Source organism: Apodemus sylvaticus, chromosome X (assembly GCF_947179515.1).
Source record: "Apodemus sylvaticus chromosome X, mApoSyl1.1, whole genome shotgun sequence".
NCBI lineage: Eukaryota > Metazoa > Chordata > Mammalia > Rodentia > Muridae > Apodemus > Apodemus sylvaticus.
Genome location: NC_067495.1, coordinates 32,465,965 through 32,488,059, shown reverse-complemented (window position 1 = coordinate 32,488,059; position 22,095 = coordinate 32,465,965). Strand labels below are relative to the sequence as shown.

The 22,095-nt window shown below is 33.8% G+C and overlaps 1 protein-coding gene across 5 annotated transcripts in view; it reads left to right on the top strand.

Annotated features, from left to right (window-relative positions):
* Rps6ka3 (ribosomal protein S6 kinase A3) overlaps positions 1-22,095 on the top strand; it is a 105,149-nt gene that overhangs the window by 12,617 nt on the left and 70,437 nt on the right. Inside the window, exons 2-5 of one of the 5 annotated variants that reach the window (XM_052170424.1) lie at positions 9,298-9,391; positions 10,340-10,376; positions 14,423-14,474; positions 16,235-16,291. In XM_052170424.1, the coding sequence (XP_052026384.1) occupies positions 14,472-14,474; positions 16,235-16,291 (60 nt within the window). In that variant the 5' untranslated portion in view covers positions 9,298-9,391; positions 10,340-10,376; positions 14,423-14,471. Of the gene's footprint in view, positions 1-9,297; positions 9,392-10,339; positions 10,377-14,422; positions 14,475-15,208; positions 15,234-16,234; positions 16,292-22,095 lie in introns of those variants that run through there. The other 4 variants (XM_052170426.1, XM_052170428.1, XM_052170425.1 and 1 more) reach the window with 4 other exon arrangements.

Genomic DNA, 22,095 nt, shown 5'->3' with positions numbered 1-22,095 from the left:
CTATAGATTGGTTATAGAAATCTACAGACAGCACTTGAGAATGGGGGCAGTAAATAGTCCCCTTGGTCTTAGAATCTCCATAGATTCTTAAGCAAAAGTAGGAATCCATTGATAATAAGAACAATAAATCTTTTTTTTTTTTTTTTAAAAAGGTCTCTGAAGTTAAATCAGCAGATTAAATGAATTCTTTTTAAGAATGTATCTCTGTTATTTTTGTCCTTACTTAGCTTCAAGTTCTTGCTAGCAATTGATCTAATTTAAAAAAATAACTATTACAGTGTGTGTGTTGGTATCAGTAAAAGGACGTTGGTTAAAAAGAGAAATATTATAGGCAAGTTAAAAATAAGATCAATAAAAAGAAGATCATGTAAGTTTTAGAATGTTATTTTCCTCTTGGCTCCTTTTAGTGTGAAATATAGTACTAGGTGATAATGAATTAAGTAGAAGTCTTTCCTTTGGATTATTATAGTCTAAAAATACTTAATTCTCTGGACAGACAGCCAAAATAACATAAAACGAGCTAAGTTTGGCCAGGAATACAAACAGATGTAATTGGATATTTAGAGGAAAATTATAATCTGTTATAATGTAACAACTTTCCATAGTACAATTTTAATGATGATGTGCAAACTAGAAAACAAATGTCATTTTCAATATAAATATCACTTGGAAGAAACCTCTGGTTCTGCCAAGATGGAAGAGCCCTACAGCTCCCAGGATTTCCCTTCCAACTGAAATTCAACAAATAAGACCAGGAACACTGGAGCAGTGGGGGAAAAGGCAAATTGCCTGAAGACCTTGAAATCTAAAAGAAATAGAAGTAATGAGGTCTAAGGACTTTCTTACTGATTACCATATATCACAGACAAGATGCACTACGAGGCACAAAAAAGATGCTCAAATAAAACTCGATTCTCTTTAGACAAACAGGGAAATGATAGCTCAGTAAGGTTAAAGCTTCTTGGCAGTTCTTGTCTAATCTATCCAAATGCTGATAGCTGTATCTTATTTTACCACCAAGAAAGAAGTGGCAGTGTTTTGCCCCTTCAGCCAAGGGTGTTGGCTAAGGGAACTAGGTCCTAATTACCCATTTCTTGTCTTGCAAAAATAATGGGCAGTGCTTTGGTTCCCTCTGCTGGGTGACTTGCAGATTGTTAAGGAAGCTGGATTCTTGTTATTCTACCCTTAAAAGGAAGTTGTGTACTTCTCAGTGTATTGTCAGCAGTAAGTTGAGCCTCTACCAAAAAACCCAAAATGAGACTTACAGTGTGTGCAGCATGGATACTTCACAGTGAACTTCTACCTTCCTCCTTGCATCAACCAGGTCAGCAGCTCACTCTGTGGAAACAAGCAAGCGTATAGTTGAATACATGTGCGAGAAGCATTTGAGACATTGTTCCACTGTTGCTTAGGTAGTCTGGGTAGTGTCCAGAGAACATACACACTCATCCTGCCCTCATACTATACCTCAACAAGGAAATGCTTGTCAAAGCACATTAAAAAGGAACCGGTTCAAATGTCTGCCATATAGTTAAAAAATGCCATCAAGAACCATGAAGAAAATAATAAGCAAATGTGAAAAGTCAGCAGCCACCAGTACTGATGATTTGGAAGTTACAGTTCCCTGGTCAGGAAAATTTTAAAATTTTAAGCAGGAATTTAAAAGTGGGTAAATATAAACAGCTAAGAAATTTTTGTCTCAGAAAAAAAAGAAAACATAAAAGAGATCCAAATGGAAACTTTAGAACTGAAAAATATAGGTGAAATAAACTGAATATGAAATCAATAAGAGAGTAGAAATGATGGGAAATCATAATATGGAAGATAGAATAAGAGAAATAGCTCATCTAACTGGGTGTGATAGCATACACCCATAATACCAGCACTTGAGAGGCTGAGGCAGAAGGATTGTTCTGAGTTCTAGGCTAGTCTAGGTTACATGGCAAGATCTTGCCTCAAAAAAAAGTACCAGTCTGAACAACAACAAATAACCTGGGGGAAATGAACAGGACATTAAAAAAGACTTAAAAGTCATGTTTTCAGAGAGTCCCAGAAAGGAGAGCTACCTAAAGAAATATAATGGTTGAAATTTACCCCAATCAGACAAAAGGTACAATCCTCCAGATTCTAGAGTCTTTAGTAATCACAAGATAGGCCCAAAGTAATCCATTCTCTGAGTCATCAAAATCAAACTTTTATAAACAAGGAGTTACTGGTAAATGTGAATGGAATTTCAATTTTGCAAGATCGGTCGCATACCAATGTGAATACCATATAGCTCAGCTGAACCCGACACTTAAATTGATTCAGAAAGTAAGTCTCATGTATAATTCATAGCAATTTAAAAGCAAGGTGGAAAATTAAAATCTTTAAAGCAGCTCTTGAGAATTGTGCTACTACCTATAGGAGTGATGTACGTGCCAGGGATTTATCATCAGACTCTAGGGAAGTGCAGCAGTGTGTAAACTCTGAAGGAGAGCTGTTACTCTACTCTAGAATTCTAAACCCAGTGAAAATAGTTTTAGGAAATATAGGTAAAATCATAGTTGGTTCAGGTACAGTATAACTAAGAGTTTTGTCAGTATCAGACCCTCAAAGAATTGGCTAAAGGAGTTCCTTCAAAACAGGAAGAAAATGGTAAAAGAAGAAATCTTGGAACATCAATGGGGGGGCTAGAAAAGGGGAAATCATTTGAAATGTAAATAAATTATATCAAATAATAAAAAAATTCTTTATGGAAAAAAAAATAAAATAAAGAAGCAACATAAATTCTATAAAGAACATTTCATGTGAGACTTGTTAGATACTAAGACTCAAAGGCAGTACAGAAATTCCAGACCAGTATACCATAAAAATGTAGATTCAGAATCCTCAACAAAATATTAGCCTCAAGCCCATCAGTAATTATTCAAGTACAATAACCAACCAGGTATGATTCCAGAAACAAAAGCGTTTGAGGACTGAAAAGTTTGAATTGATGATAGTCCAAACGTTTAAAAAATTAAAGCAAAATCATATTTTGATGCAGAAATACAAATGCTAAATTAAACATTTTAGGATGAAAACTCAGCAAACTGAGAAGGGAACATTTTCAGCTTGATAAAGAATAGTTGATAGCCCCATAGTTGGCATGTTGTAATTACAAAAATAAACAAAAATCAGTGCTTTTTCTTAAAAATCCAGGGATATGGCCGAGATGTTCATTATCACTACTGTTTAGCATAGTTTTAGATCTTGCCAGCATAATAGACAAGCAAAGGAGGTAAGAGGCATGTAAACTTTACAGAAAGAAGTAAGGCTGCTGAACTAGCTCTGCAGCTAAAAAGCACTGGCTGGAAGAGCCGTGCTCTGTGAGTTTGAGGCCCCAAACCATGCAAGTAATCCTAGAATTCATTTGCCTAGTTGGGAGATGGAGACAGACATTGGCCAGCTAGCCTGACATACTCAGCATGCCAGAAACAGCAAAAGAAACCTTACTTCAAACACAGAATGGAGGAAACTACTGCCAGAATTGTCCTCTGAACTCCATTATGTTGTCCATGGTTAGCCCCCCAAACACAATATATCCATATACTCACACACAATAATATTTTTTAAATGGGGAGAAATAAGACTGCCCCTGTTTGCAAGCATATATTATTCTCTAGTGAAAATCTTGAGAAATCTACCAAATATTTGAAATAAATTATTCCATCAAGGTTGTAAAATACAAGGGTAGCCTACAAGTATAAATTATGGATATAAATGTATGTATGTGTAACAAATGCATAGAAACTGTACATTATAGTATCACTTATATGTAGTATTTAAGTGCTGAAAATAAAAAGTTCCTAAGAGTGTCTGAATAAATACATGGTGAATAGGTATGTTCACAGATTGAAAGATTCAACATATTTTAATTTCTCCCAATTCAACTCAAAACCTTAGCACAAGTTTATCTTAGAAATTAAGGGGAAAGTTAAAAGAAGTAAAGAATTTAAATAAAAGTGGAATGCCCTAGCATGGTGGCAGATGCCTTTAATCTCCGCACTCAAGATACAGAGGCAGCTGGGTCTCTTGAGTCCAAGGCCAGCCTGGTCTAAAAAGTGAGACTGTCTCAAAGAAAAAGGGAAGAAGGAAGAAAAGATGGTAAACAAAAGAAGAGGAAAAACAGTGGAAATAACCACTTGATTTTTTATATACCTTCAGTAATCAAATACTGTGGTATTGGCAAAGGAATAAACACGGTGATCACTGTGAGAAAGCAGAGAATCTAGAAAAGCCTTTCAAGTATGAACTGCATATACTAGATACAAATGCAGTACTGAAAAAATCAAATACCGAGGAACACCTCTGGCCTTCAACATCTTACCTGAAATCTAAACAGATAAACAGGTCACTTTTTAAAAAAGCAATTTAAATTCATTGTTTGGAAAAAAACTATTGATAATATAATAAATGTGAAAATAGAAGTCCAGGTGATTTTGCCACAGTCACACCAAAATAAAGGTTTGACCTTTGAAACAAGATTGATGGTATTTCTCATTTGGATATGAAGGCTTCATGAGCCTCTGGAAACTGACTAAACAAATCATACTTGCTCTAGAGATCTCTGAATTAGTCAACCTAAACAATAAATACAATAATTTTGGACTTTTAACTCTGAAAATGGGAGGGGACTCTGAGGACAGGGAATTCTTCTAAATGCTCCTTGTATGATAATATTTCCCCTAACAGGAAAAAGAGAAGCTGAAATTTACTGTACACTCCATACATCCATATGTATCTTGCATTTGCAACCGACAGCTTCTGGTGAATTGAGTATTTGAGCGTGGATTGGGAAGCCCATTATTCAATTACTTATCTAAAAACACCTGTAATAAAGGGCAAGGCAGGGGTTGAAACATCTTAACCAATACTCTTGGCTACACTTACTACTACTACTCACTTCCCCAGAGTTGTGCAATCATAGGAGCCATCCAAGGTGCTTGTTTAAAAATAAATGAGCCATGGAGCTTCTGAAAATCTGATTTTGTTTCTGTGTGGAGGAAGTCCAAATAATTTTATTTTATATTGTATTTGTGTTGCTAGAAATTGAATGCAGGGCTTCATGAGTGCTACACAAACACTCTACCTACTTTATGTTAACAGAAAAGTAATTCTGGTCATTGGAAACATACCATTCTTAAAAAGAAATAGGCCTTGGGAGACAGCAATAGAATTAGGAATCTATAGGAGTTATTAAAAAGTTAAGCACTATGCCAATTTCTTTACTAGTAAAATACTGTTAAGATTGGATTATGGAAATTAAAAAATGGAATTAGAGAACTTCATATGTAAAGAAACCCATATTTATGTTATTTTTTTTTTAGGTGACAACAGCTGTTCCATGCATTGCTCAGAATTTTTTTTTACACTGGGGAGCAAATGCATCACTGATAGGTACAGATAAACTATTCTAGATACAGATGAAAAAATCAGAAATATAAAATAGCAACAAAAAAAGAAATAATAAAATAGCTGTAATCACAGAATTGCTAGCTTCCTCACAGGAGGAAAAAAAACATTCAAAGGCTTAAATAATCTTAATCTAAAACTTAATTTTTAAAATCAAAGAATTATAACATTTTCAAGCTGAGGGAACTCTCAGCCTTAGGGGCTTCCCCACAGTCTATAGGAGACTCTCAAATCTATACTGGCCAAAGTTCCATAGAACTCTGAGGATTGTAGATAAGCACTCCCCCAAGTGACTTTTCCAAGATCACATTAGTTTTTAGAAATAAATTTGACAGCAAATAATGTTTGCTTTTGATTCCTTGCCTTGTCTAGTTTTACATTATCTTTTTTTCATGATCCTATTGAGAATATAGATAGATTATAGAAACTCTTCTTAGAAGATAATATGATTTGAAATATATTGAACCAATTAAATGTTAGAAAAATGAATCATAACCTATTAGAATAATATGCTTTTAAAGTTATTATTTTCAGAACATTTTGTGTAAAGATCTTTGGTTTTCTCCAATTTATTATAAAATTTTATATTATTCAAAGAGATAAATGAGCATACCTGGGTATCAATTCTAATAGACATATAACAATAGCATTTCTGCCTAAGTTTTGCATTTTGACTTTGACTCAGTTATTTTATTTACCAAATATAGCTGTTCTTAAAATACTCTCAATCTCAACCTTTCTTCATCTCTAATTTACATAATATCATACCTAGTGGTTAATTAATAATTGGAAATAAATTATAGAACATGTAACATTGGCTAACACTATAACTTAGGAGACAGACAGTGAGTATGTGATAGTTGCTACTATTTATTTCTTTAACCAAATGGTTATTTAGAAGAACATTAGTTTCTGGGTGAATGCTATAGGGTTTTTCCTAGTTTAATTTGTCATAACCAGGGAAAATAATGTGGTTCTTGCTTTTAGTTATTTTAGGTTTAGGGCCCTTGAAATGGGCCAAGCCTAACAAGCCAAGTATGATCTCTGGGTCCAATGTGACAGAAGGAAAAATTGAATTCCCATGGTTTGTCTTTGACCTCCATACATATGCTATAGCATGTGCATACACACACACACACACACACACACACACACATAGATTCACAAATATACAAAATAAGTATATCCTTACAAAAATAATTTTAGAGGCTAGATACAGCTCAGAGGACCCAAGTTCAGTTCACAGCACTCATTGTTAGTATGCTTACAATCAACTTAAACTCCAGCTCATATACCTATATACACATAATTACAAATAAAAAATATTGAAAATGTTATATTTGCTTTATGGCTTAGAACACAGTTTTAATAACTTTTTCATAGATATTTAAGAGTCATTAATCTTTTTACATTTTAATGCTAAAATGTAGTATTCACTTATCCTAGTATAAATTAGAACAAAATATTGTCCTTATTCTGTTTTTATATTAGTTGATACTCATATGTTAAAGTTTTCATATCTCCCTTGTTCCATTTATTTCATGTTATAGTCCTAATACATCTGCTTTTGTGTTGTAGTTTGTTTAGTCTGTGACTGAATGTTCAGTACATTTACAGATTTACTATTTGATTATTTTTGTGTTTAAAAAAGTAGCGCATGCTAATTATTCAAGACCTGAAAAATAAAGAAACATACATCCATACTCTTGCTACAGTGGAATTATTAAAATGTTTTGTGTGATTAAAGAACATAGGGTTAGGCTTAGATTTGAATCAAAATGTGGGCCCTACTTTTATCCTTGGACATATTGGATATTCTCATGTGTTAACCATGTATTATTGAGCATGTTCTATGTGCCAGGCATTTTGCTGAGACTGTACTTAAAAATATTGGCAAGTCCATCTTGGCTTAATTTTTTTCTATTTGTAAATTGATGATAATATCTCTCAGAGTTGTTAGAAGTATCCGAGATAATAATACTTAGTAGCGTTTGCCTAGTGGACAAGAGCTCAGTAAATTATAGCAACCATTACTAGTATTCATTCAGTGCTGGGATCTTTAGACCAGATGGCCTTTGTGATCACCTTCAAAGTTCTTTGTCTTAGATTTTATGTTTAGTTTTAATGTTACAAACATCTACTTCCATTTTTATTAAAAAATATGTATTAATTATACAAAGAAGAGTTTGGAGATGATATAGTTCTGTATTAGAACACTTGCCTAGCATGCATGAAAGCCTGAGTTCTGTTCCTGGAACCACAAAAATTTACTTGCATGCATTCTGTTTTCTATATGGTTTTCTATACTTACCTCTTTTCTTTGACAGTAAATAATGTTTTTTCCCCTTCTTACAAAATATAAGGCTACTAAAAGTTTGTGGGGTGGGGGAAGCATTTCACACAGAGTACTGTGTAAGCAGCATGATCAAGCACCATTTTCTAAGAATACAGCCTCAAAACTGGCCAACTTGTGACCTGCTATTTTATTATTTGATTCCCCTCCCCGAAACTACTTTACCCACTTCCTTATCACATCTTTAATGAAATATTTTGAAACTAATTCTAGGTACGTCAACTCTAGTGTAAATATTTGCATCATAATTCTTAAAAAATAAATTAAAATACTTACTGTCATACCCTTATTACATTTGAAAATAATTCTGGGTCTGGGATTGATGGTTCACACCTGTAAGCCCAGCCACATGGGCGGCTGAAGCCAATGAGGCTTGCAGGTATAAAGCTTGCCTCTGCTGTAGAAGAGTTTCAAGTTCAGGCTTGACTACTTAGCGAGACTCTGTCTCCAAATGAAAAGTAAGAAGACTACAGATACAGCCTAGTGGTAAAATATTTGTCTAGCTTGTGTGAGGTCCTGGATTCTGCCTTTAGCAGTTCAAATAAAAAGACTCCAATAGCATCAAATACTTAGTCATGTTGTTTTAATTGGACACTTGAAATATTTTTCGTCACCTTTAAAACGGTTGTTGTCATTGTGTATTATTTCCTTGAGTTTATTTTCTTCTTCCATATGGAATGTTTTGTTTGAGAAATTTTGAAAGAGAAGAAAGACTATTGAGCTAAAAAGAGCTAAAAAGTGTTTGACTCCTGTTTCTGCCATTCACTAATTTGACAAACTTTTGTCAACTGTGAAATACCGTCAATTATATTCTTAGGTTTGAATTATAATATCATCATAAAGGACTATCATGTGTTATTTGCCACATAGTACCTTCTTTAGTGATTTGGACTGTAATAAATACTTATTTTTTATTATTGTGTGTTTTTTAAATATTCAAAACCTATTAGAAACATTAAGCAGAATGTTTGTTAAACATTTTTAGGAAGGATGGATAATTAAGTTTTTTCTCCTGCTATTTTTTGAGTCTATGTTAACTTATTCCGAGGTTGCAGATCTTAACTCTATAAAATAATTTTTTTACATTGTTCATATATTTATAGCAATTATATACTCATTTTTTCCACATTCTCCTTTAGTGGGATTATATTAGTCAACTATTCCTGGATATTAATTTGGTATCTGTGGATGTTACTTCTCATATTCTTGAGCTCTTTATCCCCCTGGTGATCTTCTAGAGTGTACCTTTGAACAGTTTGTTTTTAAAAGATGCTTCCAAGATGGTGACATTTTATAAGATGTTGCAGATGTAAGAATAATTTTATACAGCCTTTGAGCTTGAACAACTAGGATGAGGTATGAAAGCCTTCGATCTTAACTGTTTCCTTTTAACTCTCTATAGGTCATTACTTCATCATCTTCTGGCATTTTATTTTGAGGAAAACTCTGAGGTCAATTTGATTTTAGTACTTTTGAAATAACCTATTTTTCTGCTTGTATGCTTATAGGATTATATCTTTATCCTTGAAATTTAAAAACATTTGCCAGGACATGTCTTGGTGTTGATGATCTCTGTTGAACCTTCTCAGTCTGCAGTCTCAGGTATTTTTTTTCAGAACTGGAAAGTTTTCTTATACTTTTGATTAATTAATCTGCTCTGTTTTTTCTTAGGAACATTTGTTATTCATAGATTATTTCTGTCTGTCTTCCATAGTTTTTAAATCTTTTCTTTTTTCTTTCTTTCTTTTTTTTCATTTACTCAAGTTTGTCCTTTGTGGCATGGATTTTGTTTTCTGCAGTGTGTGTTCTGATACTTGCTATTCACAATACAGACTTAATTTTGGCTGCTGTGTTTTCATTTCTTTATTCCCAACATAACTTGTTTCATAAACAGAATTTCCCTTAGGGGTACACTTCAAAAAACATGAGGTGGATCTAGGCCTAAACTTTATTTTCTGAGGCCACAACAACAGGACGAAAGAAAAAGAACAAATAAATAAATAACTTAAGAAAGGGCCCTCATAAACTTAAAAGTGTAGATACAGCCAAAGGTCATACCTACCTAGTCTAGAAAATAGAACAGTCCTGAGTACTAGCAAGTTTTTGGCAGCAAGATAGCTAATAAAGCAGGAAGAGCAGCACTGTAACTAGAAGATAAACTGATTTTTCTAATTACATTTATTGGTTTTTTCTCTTTAAAAATACATAATAAATGCATATAATTTTGAAAAGACAGTACCAAGAAGAAAATGGCCCAGGTAACTGCTGATAAGATTCTGTTTTGCTAGTTAAATGCTCCCATGTTTGGAGGGAGGGTACAGAATTGGGATCAGTTTTATATCCTTTTAAATGTAATATATTACAGGCATATTTTGCATCATTTTTATTAGGCCCTGATTTTAACCATTGCTTAGTGTTCCTACATATGAATAGATGTATTGTGATTTATTTAACCAGTCCCCTGTTGGTCATTTAGATTGTTTTCTATTTTAAAGTATAATGAATATCACTGTACATAAGTCTTTATGCACATCTCTGATATTTCCTTAGGATAAATGAGGAGCTGATTCTTAATCCTGTCACATTGGTAAGGATTATATACATTCCTTATTAAGAATATAAAATGCTTGTTTCTTATTGTTTCAATGTGATTGCATAGAAGCTTCTTTGGATTCTGAACAATACAATGGTATCTTGACCAAAGTTGGAAAGAGGTTTCTACTACCTCATGCACAGCACCTTTATGACAAAACTTCTGCTACATACACTCTCAACAGGAAAACTACTGCTGAGATCAGGGATTTCACAAGGCAGATATACTTGTGGAAATGTGAGGGTATTTTGGTTTTGGGTTGCTTTTTTTAAGTGTGGTCCTTGCTCCTTCCTGCAACTTGGTGCTCCAGATTAATAGAATATGGTGGCTTCAGGCCCTTTTCTTCTTCCTTTCCTGTTACTTCAGACTGTTATTCTCTATGAGTACTTCTTTTCTCCCAGTGTTCTCATGTGCATTTCATTTCTAGGTAAGAGAGTGTAAGTAGTTGGTATGGCCTACAAAGGTAAAGGCCAGATTTCATTTGTTACATATCACTTCTTAGTCTTCATACACTTCTTCCAGATGATCTCCTGTTAGAAAGTCAAGGAATTTTTTTAATTTACCATATCTTTTTCCCTGGGAATATATGATATAACATTCCATTGCAGCAAAATAATCTCTATAATAATTTTGCTAGAAGTGAAACAATTTTAATTAATAAAATAGTTTTATTTTTAACATGTCAGCATTTTCTTTAAAATAGTTGAGAATACTGGAGAGGTATTGAAACCCTCAGTTTAGAATTACTGACTGACTCACCTGACATTGCACCTCAAAGGTGATCTTTAGTGATCCCTGATATATCATGGAAAGTTGTTTTGAAAACAACTTGTGCTGAAACTGAAGCGAGTATCTGATTTGTTCTGATCAGACCTGTATTATGGGTTATTCCAATTTGTGACTTTTTACACATTTCAAAGTAACAAAGTAAAGCATGATTAGCATTTCCTAACCTTTTCCAGTATTTCATATCATATCTGCATATGTACAGTCTGCCAAGCTCTGTAGTTTAGTTTAGTTTATTTTTTGGCTAGCAAGCATTTTGGTAGGATGAGAGAGGATAAATACATTTGACTCACTTTAAAACTATTTTTCCATACTTACTCTTTAGCCACATTGTACAGAAAAATAGCACATATATGAATGGTTTCTTCTATCCTGCTTGGCAGGAAATTGATTGCTGTGAATGATGAGAGAGGCATCTCTCCTGTTCCTCACGACATAACATCTTTAGAAGTTATCTGCAGAAATGGAAACATTTCCCCATCATTTGAAGCAAGAAAGAAAATGTAACATTTACTATCCTGTGATGCCTTCAGTGAATACCTTTGTATTTGTCTTAAAATTACAGAACTATATTTTTTGCTTAGTAGGTCTTCTCCCTCTGCCTTTAGGAACTATAAAAAGCTTAGCATTGAGTCGTATTGGCCATCTGTTTATCCTAGACTCTAGTGATAACTAAGGACCAGTTTTCAAAGGGGAGATGAACTTCTTAACTGCAAAAGTAACATTTATTTCTAATAATGTTTGAATCTTGTTTTGATGAATGATACCAAAGGCTCATTGAGACAGGCATTTTCTTTTTTAGTAGAAAAGTGGGTTTGTAAAAGTGGTATATAGGACAACATTGTCTTTCATGTTTTCCTTTAATAATGAAGTTCAAGATTAAATCTTTCTAAATTCAGAAAGAAGTGGATTATTCCCCCAACACAAACAATAGGATAACATTGAGTTTATGTTTTACTTCAATAATTTCTTAAAATGCTTATTTTCAGTGTTAATTAGCTAAATAGCTCAGAGAAGATAATGCATTATCAAAATTTATAAGTGACATGAAGTTGAAAATAGTGGGGTGGTTTACAGGATTTTTTTTTTATTCCGCCCTATGAAACTGTAGCAATAGGTTGTAGGTGGAAAAGATTAGTCAAAATATAAGGCTCTTTTTCTGTGGGAGTAAGTAATAACAGGTTCAAGATGAAAATGTATGCTGTTGGTACATAATAAGTTATATTGTAAGTAAAAAAAAGGGGGGAGGGCACTGCATGGTTCTTCAAGAAAAAAGTAGCTTCTGGGAAGCTGGACCTTAGTTTCATCTCTGGGACCCACATAGTAGAAGAGAAGCCAACTCCTTCAGATTGCCTCTGACCTTCATACACACACTATAGCATATATAATCCCCCCATTACCACCAAGACCAACTGAAATAAATGATGGGACTAGAGAACTAGATCAATAGTTAAACGGAGTTTTTCTTGCAGACCCATATTCAGTTCCCAGGACCTATGTTAGGTGGTTCACAACTGTCTATAAATCCAGGGGATGCAACATATCTAGCCTCCATTAGCACCTGCATACACCTTCACATCCCCACCCACAGACATGTAGGTACATGTAACAAAAAATAAAATAAATCTTAAAAAAAAGACAGGGACTGAGTAAACAGAAACTAGCACTTGTCAACAATATGTTGAGGCATACCTAAAATATGGCAAATGTAAACAGCATTAATGAAAGTTTATTATCTAGGACAAGGGAGATGATATGCCCTTATTTCTGCATTTTTAAAAGCCAGAGTTATAATGTTGCATATGACTTAATATACTGCTCTCCTGGATATGCTCAGAAAATGGGATCTCAAGCCTCCTCTATCTTAAATATTTGAAGAAATGAGTTATATGAAAAAAGATAAGACGGGCAATTTATAATCATAGATATATAGATTTACTTCCCATGACTTTGTGGGTATTCTAAAGGCAAATTAATCTTCATTTATTAATAATCTTAATTCAAATTCATGACTGAGGAAAAAATTACTGTACAATGACAAATTATGCCTAGCAATATTTTTCCAAGGCAGTCAGTCTAGTAGTGGGCTATCTGATGAGCCTATATTCTTTTCCTGATAGAATTCGAACATAGGTAAAATCAGGGTATAAAGGATTTAAGTAAATTAAATGCAGTTGAAGCAAGACTTTGAGATCTCTTACTGATTGTCAAACGGACTTTATGTTGTATCATTTTATCCTTATGAAGCTATTTCATCTTACTAGTGCTTTACATTGGTATGGTTAGTTAACAAAGCGCTTTCTTAAGAATGATCTAAATTGTGAGTGGAATAATAAACTTTTGATTAGACAGGTTATAATCCCCATTTGAACAGAGAAAATGATATTCCCCCAAATCATAAGGCTTATGAGTGCCAGGTCTCTGTCTTTACAAACTCCAAGTTCAGTGCTGTTCCTGTTGTACCAGTTTGCTTTAAAAGTAAATTTAGAGTTGTTATGGTTGTTTTGCATGCATCGAAGCTTACAAGAAGCTGAGGGTTCTGAGATTCTATCTCATGGAAAATATAAGTGTGCCTCCAATTAGACCAAGAGTTGTAATACCCAAGTAATAGAGAAAGGTAAATGCAATGACTAGATGAGCAAACACAGGAAAGGTAGCAGGTTGGTGGGCAATAGATAATATGATTACATCTAGACATAAGAAAACATAACTGATGCTGGTTGTTTATGGAATGCCAAATACTCAGTTTAGGTTTTCGTGTAATTTATCTTTCATTTTCATAAACCTCTGAATAATACTTTCTAAATTGTCACTTTCCATGTATAGAAAATAAACCTTATGTGGTTTAAATAACTTGTCCAAGGCTTCCCATTAGTAGTATGAGAATAGGAATTTGAATCTACATACTTGGCTCTAAGTCAGGGTTCTTAAGAACGAGTTTAAGTCTTCCTTGGAGTCCCTAGATTGGATTAAAAACAATCAGTAGTCAGTTAAATAAAAGTTATACCTTTTGGAAGATGTGTCTTGGAGATAATTTAGATGCCCTTATCACAGAATTATGGATATTGTAGCTTCTGAAAGTGACTGGAAATTAAGATTTATTTACATGCAACCCCCTCCATTTTCCTGCATTCTGGCATCAATTTTACCCTTTGTGTTGTTGTCTAGACAACCTGTAACCTAGGAATATAGGTGCCCTTTGTTTTAGTTAGTAGATCTTTTAGGATGAAAATCATGTTTCCATTTATCTCCAGGTCAGTTCCAAGAGCTTGAATAACTGAACAATGAAGAATGAATGAGTGAATGGTAAATAGAGCTACATAACAGGAATTCACACTCAGAGGATCTGCCTTATGTGATATTGGGGGCTGCCTTTTATTGCTTTCCAGTTTATAATGCTCTAAAAATTGCTAATGTAGATCCCGATATAGTTGTTGAAACAAAAACGAGTTAGAGGGCTTTTGTCCACTGAGAGAATAAAAGAAAACCCTTTCTATTCCTGGATTCCCTCATTATAAGTTCATTTTTTTCTTTTGAGACATGGGCTTGCAATCTATATAGCTCAGGATGGCCTCAAATTTACAGACCTCCTCCCTCAAGATTCTGGGTTCTGGAATTATCTATAAGCATGGGCCATCACTCCCTACTGGTTTTATTTTTCAATTACACAAATAATACATATTTATTATAAATACTGTAGATACATTACAAAATTCAAGTAAGCAAAATAAAAGTTGAAGACATCTGAAATTCTGCCATTCAGAGATAGCCACTGTTAGCATTGTGATGTGTATTCTTTCAGAGTGTTTTCCCATGCAAATATATACATGTTTTAATGTATATATTTGTTTAAAATGGGTTTGTTATAATCCATATTGTTTTGTAAACTGCTTTTTCACTTATTATATGTGACTGTCTTTCCATGTCCATAAATTTACATCTTTATTATCATGTTAATGACCACATAGTATTCCATTATATGGATGCATCAAACTATATTTAACTAGTTCTCTATTGTTAGGAATTTAGGTTTCCAATTTGGAGTTCTTTTTGGAAAAAATTATGGTGAGCATCTTGTATATACATCTTTGTATACTTGTCTATTTTAACAGAAGTAGAATGGATGGGAAACTTTAAAATTTTATGTGTGATATTTGTTTGTTTTTAATAGACTCATATTGTCTTCCTGAAAGATTATGCTGATTTATACTTTCTCAACCAGTAAACCCAGATTGCTTTTCCCCATGCCCACTGAATGTCATTTTCAGTCTTTTTGTAAACTCTTACTGATTTGGAAGGCAAAGGTATCTTGAGTTAAATGAATTTCTATGACTGGCACTAAGGCTGAATTCTTTTTTCTCCTATTGCTCATTTCTGTTGAGGTTCATCGTTTTTTCTTACAGGTTTGTAAAACAAAGATCTTTATGTACCAAGGATACCAACTCTTTGTCACGTTGCTTTAGTTTTTTGTAATCAGTTTGTCTTGTTATCACTTGTGTCTGACAGAATAACTTATAGATGCAAATGTCCCTTTTTTCCTTTGATTCTACTCTTACTTGTAGCTAATACCCAGATTCTAAGGCTTAACTTTTCTGACATTTGAATGTTTAGTTCATCTGGAACTGATTTTGATGCAGAGATTGAGCTTAGCTTTCTCTACAATAATTAATCAGAAAACTGATGAATGGAATAGGAGTTTCAAATGTGTTTTGCTGTACCAAGTATTATAAATGATGTTTGGTAAGGCTTAACTAAGACCATTTGTAATGCATTTACCTATAAAGCATAAGAGCTCACCTGGAAAGGTAATCATTATTAGTTCCATAGAAAAATGCTAAGATATTTCAAATAACTAAATTACCTAAGAACTCTTGAAACAAAACTTGTTGCAAAGTTGTACCTGCATTCTTAAACGGTGGTTCTACTTCACTGAAGCCCTTTAGGGATAGAGATATTCTAGATGATGGGGTGATAGTTTTGTTGGTTTATTTTCTTTTGGTCTGTCTTCCTATTATTCTGATATAAAAACTGTTTGGGTAACTTTCTCCTTGCTGTGCTTTTCACAGAATGGACAGCAAATTATGGATGAACCTATGGGAGAGGAGGAGATTAACCCACAAACTGTAAGTAAAATATTGTGTCACAGAGGACAGAGACAAATCAGATACTATAAAATTATTCTTAATTTTAAACTAAGCAAAGCAGTCATTTTATAATATAAGGAATTCACATTAATTTTACCAAAATATGCCAGGGACCTTTCTAAAAACTTTAAGATTTGTCTTAGAAGAATAACAAAGCTGGATCTGGTAACACGGGCCTGTAATCCCAGCACTCAGGAAACTGAGGCAATAGAAGCATGTGTTTGGCACTAGCCTGGGTTAGAAATCAGCTCCAAGCTAACCTGAGTTACATACACTCTGCTTCTGTGCATGTGTGTGGAGGTGTGGGTGTGTAGATGAGTATGTATATGTGTACATACTCATTTGTATGTATGTACATATTAAGGTCATACTTTAAAGAAATGTTTAACACAGAAAGTGGGTATTGACCATTTCCTCCCTTTTTAAATTGTTGTTTAATATTGAATATCCAGCACCTAGAACTTGGCACATATTAAGTACTCATTAAATATATATAAATGAATTAGTAAGTTGTTCCCAGCTCTATGCTGAATAGCTATCCATTATTAGCAATTCAACTATAATTTTATTATTTTATACATATGACAGTAATTGTGCAACTTGATTTTTTTCACTGACATATCTTGAAACATCTTTTCAAAAGCTGGATCTGGTAACACGGATAAATGTATCTCTTTTTTAAAGTTTGCATCTTTTTACAATGGTTACGCGCTATTCTCTTCGTGTATCTTATATTTAATATAATTTCCACAAATTTTTCATAAATTATATTTCATTAGACTACATAAAAGGTTACATTGACCTAGAAAGTATGAACATTTACATTTCAATAGCCATTACTAAATGCCTTCCAAAACTTTGTTTAAAGTTTGAACCTATGATAGTACCTCTTTGACCATTTAATATCCCACCCTGGAGTGTTATCAGAAAACAGTCTTTGTGAGCCACTCTAAATATTTAATACTTTCTCACTTGAGTTTACATCTCATTTGATTATTAGATTAAGTATCCATATATTGTTGGCCTCCATGTTTTATGTTTAGCATGATCTTTTTTGCATAACTAATTTCCTTTTTGGTTTGTACAGTATCTGGACAATAACCTCATGTTTACTATCAGTCTCCTAAATATTTTTTACAGTATTTTAAACATTGATTTTATACTTTGCATTAAATATACACATATTTTTTTTTAAATTAGCATACCTGGCCTCTGGATTTCAGGGTAGAATACCTATTCCTGTTATTAAAACAAATGGTTGTATTTTGACCTAGTAATCTTTTATTTTTCTTGTGTTTGTGGGGGTTTTTTTGTTTGTTTGTTTGTATTTTTCTGTTTTTGCGTTTCAATCTCATCCACTTGGTGTTTTAATTTGTGGTATGATGTTTGCATTTGACTTTACTTAATAGATAAATCCATTGCCCTAATTCCTATTTATTCAATAAATGAAATTCATTCTTTACTCATTTAAAATACCACTTTTAGAATATTTTAATTTACACACCATACAAGTTTTCAGGGGTAGTCAAAAGTCTGATGTCAGTGTTTCCACAAGACTATGTATCCCTGGCAGCTCTAGGGTAGGATCCTTCCTTGCCTATTCCAGCTTCTGGTGTTCCAGGAGTCTGAAACTTTGTCATGTAGACATACCATTCCACTATCATGCCATTACATGACGTTACTGCTGTCAATGTCTCCCTCAAATTCCTGCATCAGAATGCTGGCCATTGGCTTAGGGAGACTGTCTTATTCAGTATAACCTTTTCTTTTTATAAATTAGTCTTATGAACTTAATTTTCTAATAATCTTATATTCAGTTTGTTGGTGACTCCTGAAGAATATATTAGGATTTTTAAATAATAATTGTGCCAAATGTATAGGCTAACCTTAAAAATTATTTTAGAAATACTAAGTTTTCACTTATCTAGACATAATCATTTTTTCCAATATACTTATTGTATATGTATCTTTTCTCAAGTTTTATGGCTTTTTACATACAGTTTTTATACACTTTTACTAAGGTAAGATAATTTATGTATATTTTATAGATCTTTTATTGTTTTGGGTTTTTTCCCCCTCCAAGGCTAGTCTGGAATTTTCTTTGTGGCCTAGGATGGCCCCAAATTGGTAATTCTTTTGCCTCAGCCTTACCCAAGTACTAAGATTACAAGACTACACTACCACACCTCATTTTAATTTTTGTTACTGTAAATGTCTTCTGTTTATGCTGTCTTAAATCCAGTTACTGATAATGTATGTTTTTATCTTCTACTTTAATAGAGAAGTAGAGTGGTTTTGAGATAAGGTTAAATGTAGCCCAGTCTGGCCTCCATCTCTCTGTGTGGGTATTAATGCCCTTGAATTCCTGGTCCTCCTGCCTTTGCCTCCATGTGATAGAATTACAGGATGCTCCATCATGCCTTCCTAGTTACATGTTTCTATTGGCTTTTTAACAGTTTACAAAAATTAATTTTTCAGAAATCAAACAAGTTATGAATTATGGAAGAATGATTTTATTTTAGAATAGTTTTTTGCTTCCTTTAATTAAGGGCTAAATTCTGCAGTATGAGCTGTGATGCCCTGTGTGCCTTCCACACTTCCTACACCTCCTCTATTCAGAGTCCACACACTCTAATCTGCCGTTCTTAACCACCCACCCCTCCATTTAATTCTTTTCCTTCCTTTTAGCTTTTGGTTTTTGATTTTGGTTTGTTTGTTTGTTTGTTTGTTTGTTTGTTTGTTTTGAGATAGGGTTTCTCTGTATAGCCCTGGCTGCCCTGGAACTCACTCTGTAGACTAGGCTGGCCTCAACTCAGAGATCCGCCTACCTCTGCCTCCTGAGTGCTAGAATTAATGGCATGTACCTGGCCTCCATTTAATTTTCAACCATCTCCAAGGTTCCAGTTTAGATCTCATTTTAGCTGAGACATCTTTCCGGCATAACTAGCACTTTGACTTCCATTGTGAGTTAAGTACACGTTTTTCCTTTGTCCTGACATAGTTGTCTATGCATCTCTTTATGCAAGCACAACACTATATTCCTTCATTCATTTGTTTACATTCCCTACTAAAGTGTAAACCGTATGAAGAGTGACCAAATATGGCTTATTCATTGTTTTATAATATTTAACTTTTGTCTAGTAAATATTTTGTTAGTTCATTGTATGCATGGATTAAGTTTTAGTTGTGCAGAAACCACCCATAAAACCTAGGGCTAGACTATCTTTAGATTTTGTGTAGATTCCTACTCCTCTCAAACCATTTGAAGTATTCAACATCATCATCTATAATGTATATTGACCCATAAACATAAAAATATCAGTAAATATTAACACTGAACCTTTTGTGTTGTGTAACTACTCTTTTAGAAGGAAAACCTCCAAAGTTTGTACTTGTGGTCTACAATGAAAGTATATGATGTCATGAGGCTTGTACTTTCTCCTGCCACACCCCTAGCCCTCCCATCTAGGAACTGCATTATTGAGACAGGCTGGGGAAATTTAGAACTATGGTATTACCAGCAGTGCAGATGAATATTCTAGTGAATATGGAATTAGGTTCAGTTACTAGGTACAAACTTAGTATTTCTGTAATGTAATTAGATCCGAAAGAGTACCCAGCTGATGAAGTAGCCCTGTGGGTAAAATGTTCACTCTGCCAGCATGAAGGCCAGAATTTGGACCATTGTGACTCACATCAAATCCAGGCACATGGTAACATGAGCCGGTAACCTTAGCAGTGGAGGACTACAAAGACAGCTGGATTCTTGGTTAGGAGGCTGCTGGCCCATCTTTCTAACTGAAACAGTAAGAAAATCTGCCTCAGAAACAAAAGCGGGAAGCAATAAAGGGGCATCATACATTGTCAATCCTTGGCCTTCACACTCACATCCATGAAAATGCACACTTACATGTATGCAGTTACTTACACATATATACAAAATAAATCTAAAAAGATTACCAAAATTTATATTAGCCTTATACTTAAAAATTGTACTTACCTTTAAAATACAATTAAAAGTTTGCTTTTTGTCATCTACTAATAATTTATATGGTGATGGTTAAGATGCTATATTAATCACCTATTAAAACTGTACACAATTATTATCTTAATGTTCTATACACAGCTTAACATAGCATTTGAGTTTCAGAGACTCATAGACTGCAGTCACGATGCTGGCCCCTGACAGACTCATCTGAAATTTGACTAGGCAAGGATCTGCTTCTAAGTTTACATAGTAGCTGGTTCAAATTCCTAGTCCACTGAAATTGTGAGATAATTAAATGTATGAAGATTATTAACTGGTATGTGTTTTTGTTGGTTGATTAGTCCCCTTACCATGGTCTGGAATCCAGAGTTATGATAAGACAGTTTTCATTAGGACAATACAGATGATGTAGAAAAATGAGGAAGAAGAAAGACATAGTAATCTAATGACAGCTCGTCACCCTAAACTGCCCCGGTACCTGTGGACTGCTCTCAGAGAAATGAAATAGGCACTTACTTGAGTCATTGTGTTTTGGGGTCTTCTACTTACAACAGTGTAATCTGTATCTATCCCACCCAAATCATTGATTACCTGAGTTATTCATGTCTTGTTAGGTGCCAAGTACACTGCTACCTAGTTAAAGATACAAAATAATCTTAAGATAAACTTGTAGTTTTAAAGGCAAAAAAAAAAAGCTGTCTTGGCCCACTTCTCCTTGGAAAAAGTGTCACCCAATACAATTAAGAAAATAAGAAAAAGAAACTTGTTTCTTTTAATCAGAAAACTTATATAACTTGAATCACAAGACATATATTAAAAAGTAGATGGAAGCCTAATGATAGGAAGTTAGAGAACCACCTAAGTGACTCGAGAGGAATACTCCAGCATACAAGCCTTGTGTATAACCCTGGAAGCTCAAAAGAGGTCAAGAGGAGGTGCTCCTTGGACTATGGGAAGTGGAGTTGTGATATAGGGCTAAAAATATGGCAGTCTGCAAGAAATCATGTCAGCTGATGAGGTTCAAAATTCCCATGCTATTTAGTGCCTCTTTTTGATATAGAGATGCCTAGGCTAACTTTGAACTCCTAGGGTCATGGAATTTTCCTGCCTCAGCCTCCTGAGTAGCTGAAAGTCTCAGTGAATAATACCCCACCCTTATGGTGACAAAAAGAATTCTAAAAAAAAGACAAAGGAAAAAGAGGAAGGAAAAATAGAAAGAAATTATTACTACATTAGAAATTTATTGTTTCATATTTTAATCTCTGAAATCATAATGCTATCTATAACAATGGGATGATACCTTTTAATTGTCTTATTTTTCGTTCATACTTATATAATGTTCCTCTTGTTCTTATATTAGGTAAGATATGGTATTTATTCCCCAAATAAGAATGAGTTTCTGGATTAAAACATCCCACCAGAAAAACTATTAGTAGGAGAAAGAACAAAAAGTCCTGGTCTTAAAATAGCCATTTTCATGAAATAACAAAATAACAGGAATAAAGATTGCTTCCCCTGCCCCTGTTTTTGTTGGTTTGGTTTGGTTTCGTTTGGTTTGGCCAGCCTCACAAATAACTGGGATTATAGGTATATATCACTAGGCCTTATTTCTAAGAACTTTTAAAAGAAATTTTTAAAAATCATATATAGGATTGGATATAAAAAATACTATTGCATCATAGAAGAGAAAGAACAGTGATTTAAAATGAATAGTGAAATTAATCTTCAGCCAATATTTTCAGACATTACCTATTAGGGAAAGTTTCTAGAGAGTTGTTGATAAAGAAAAAGAGAC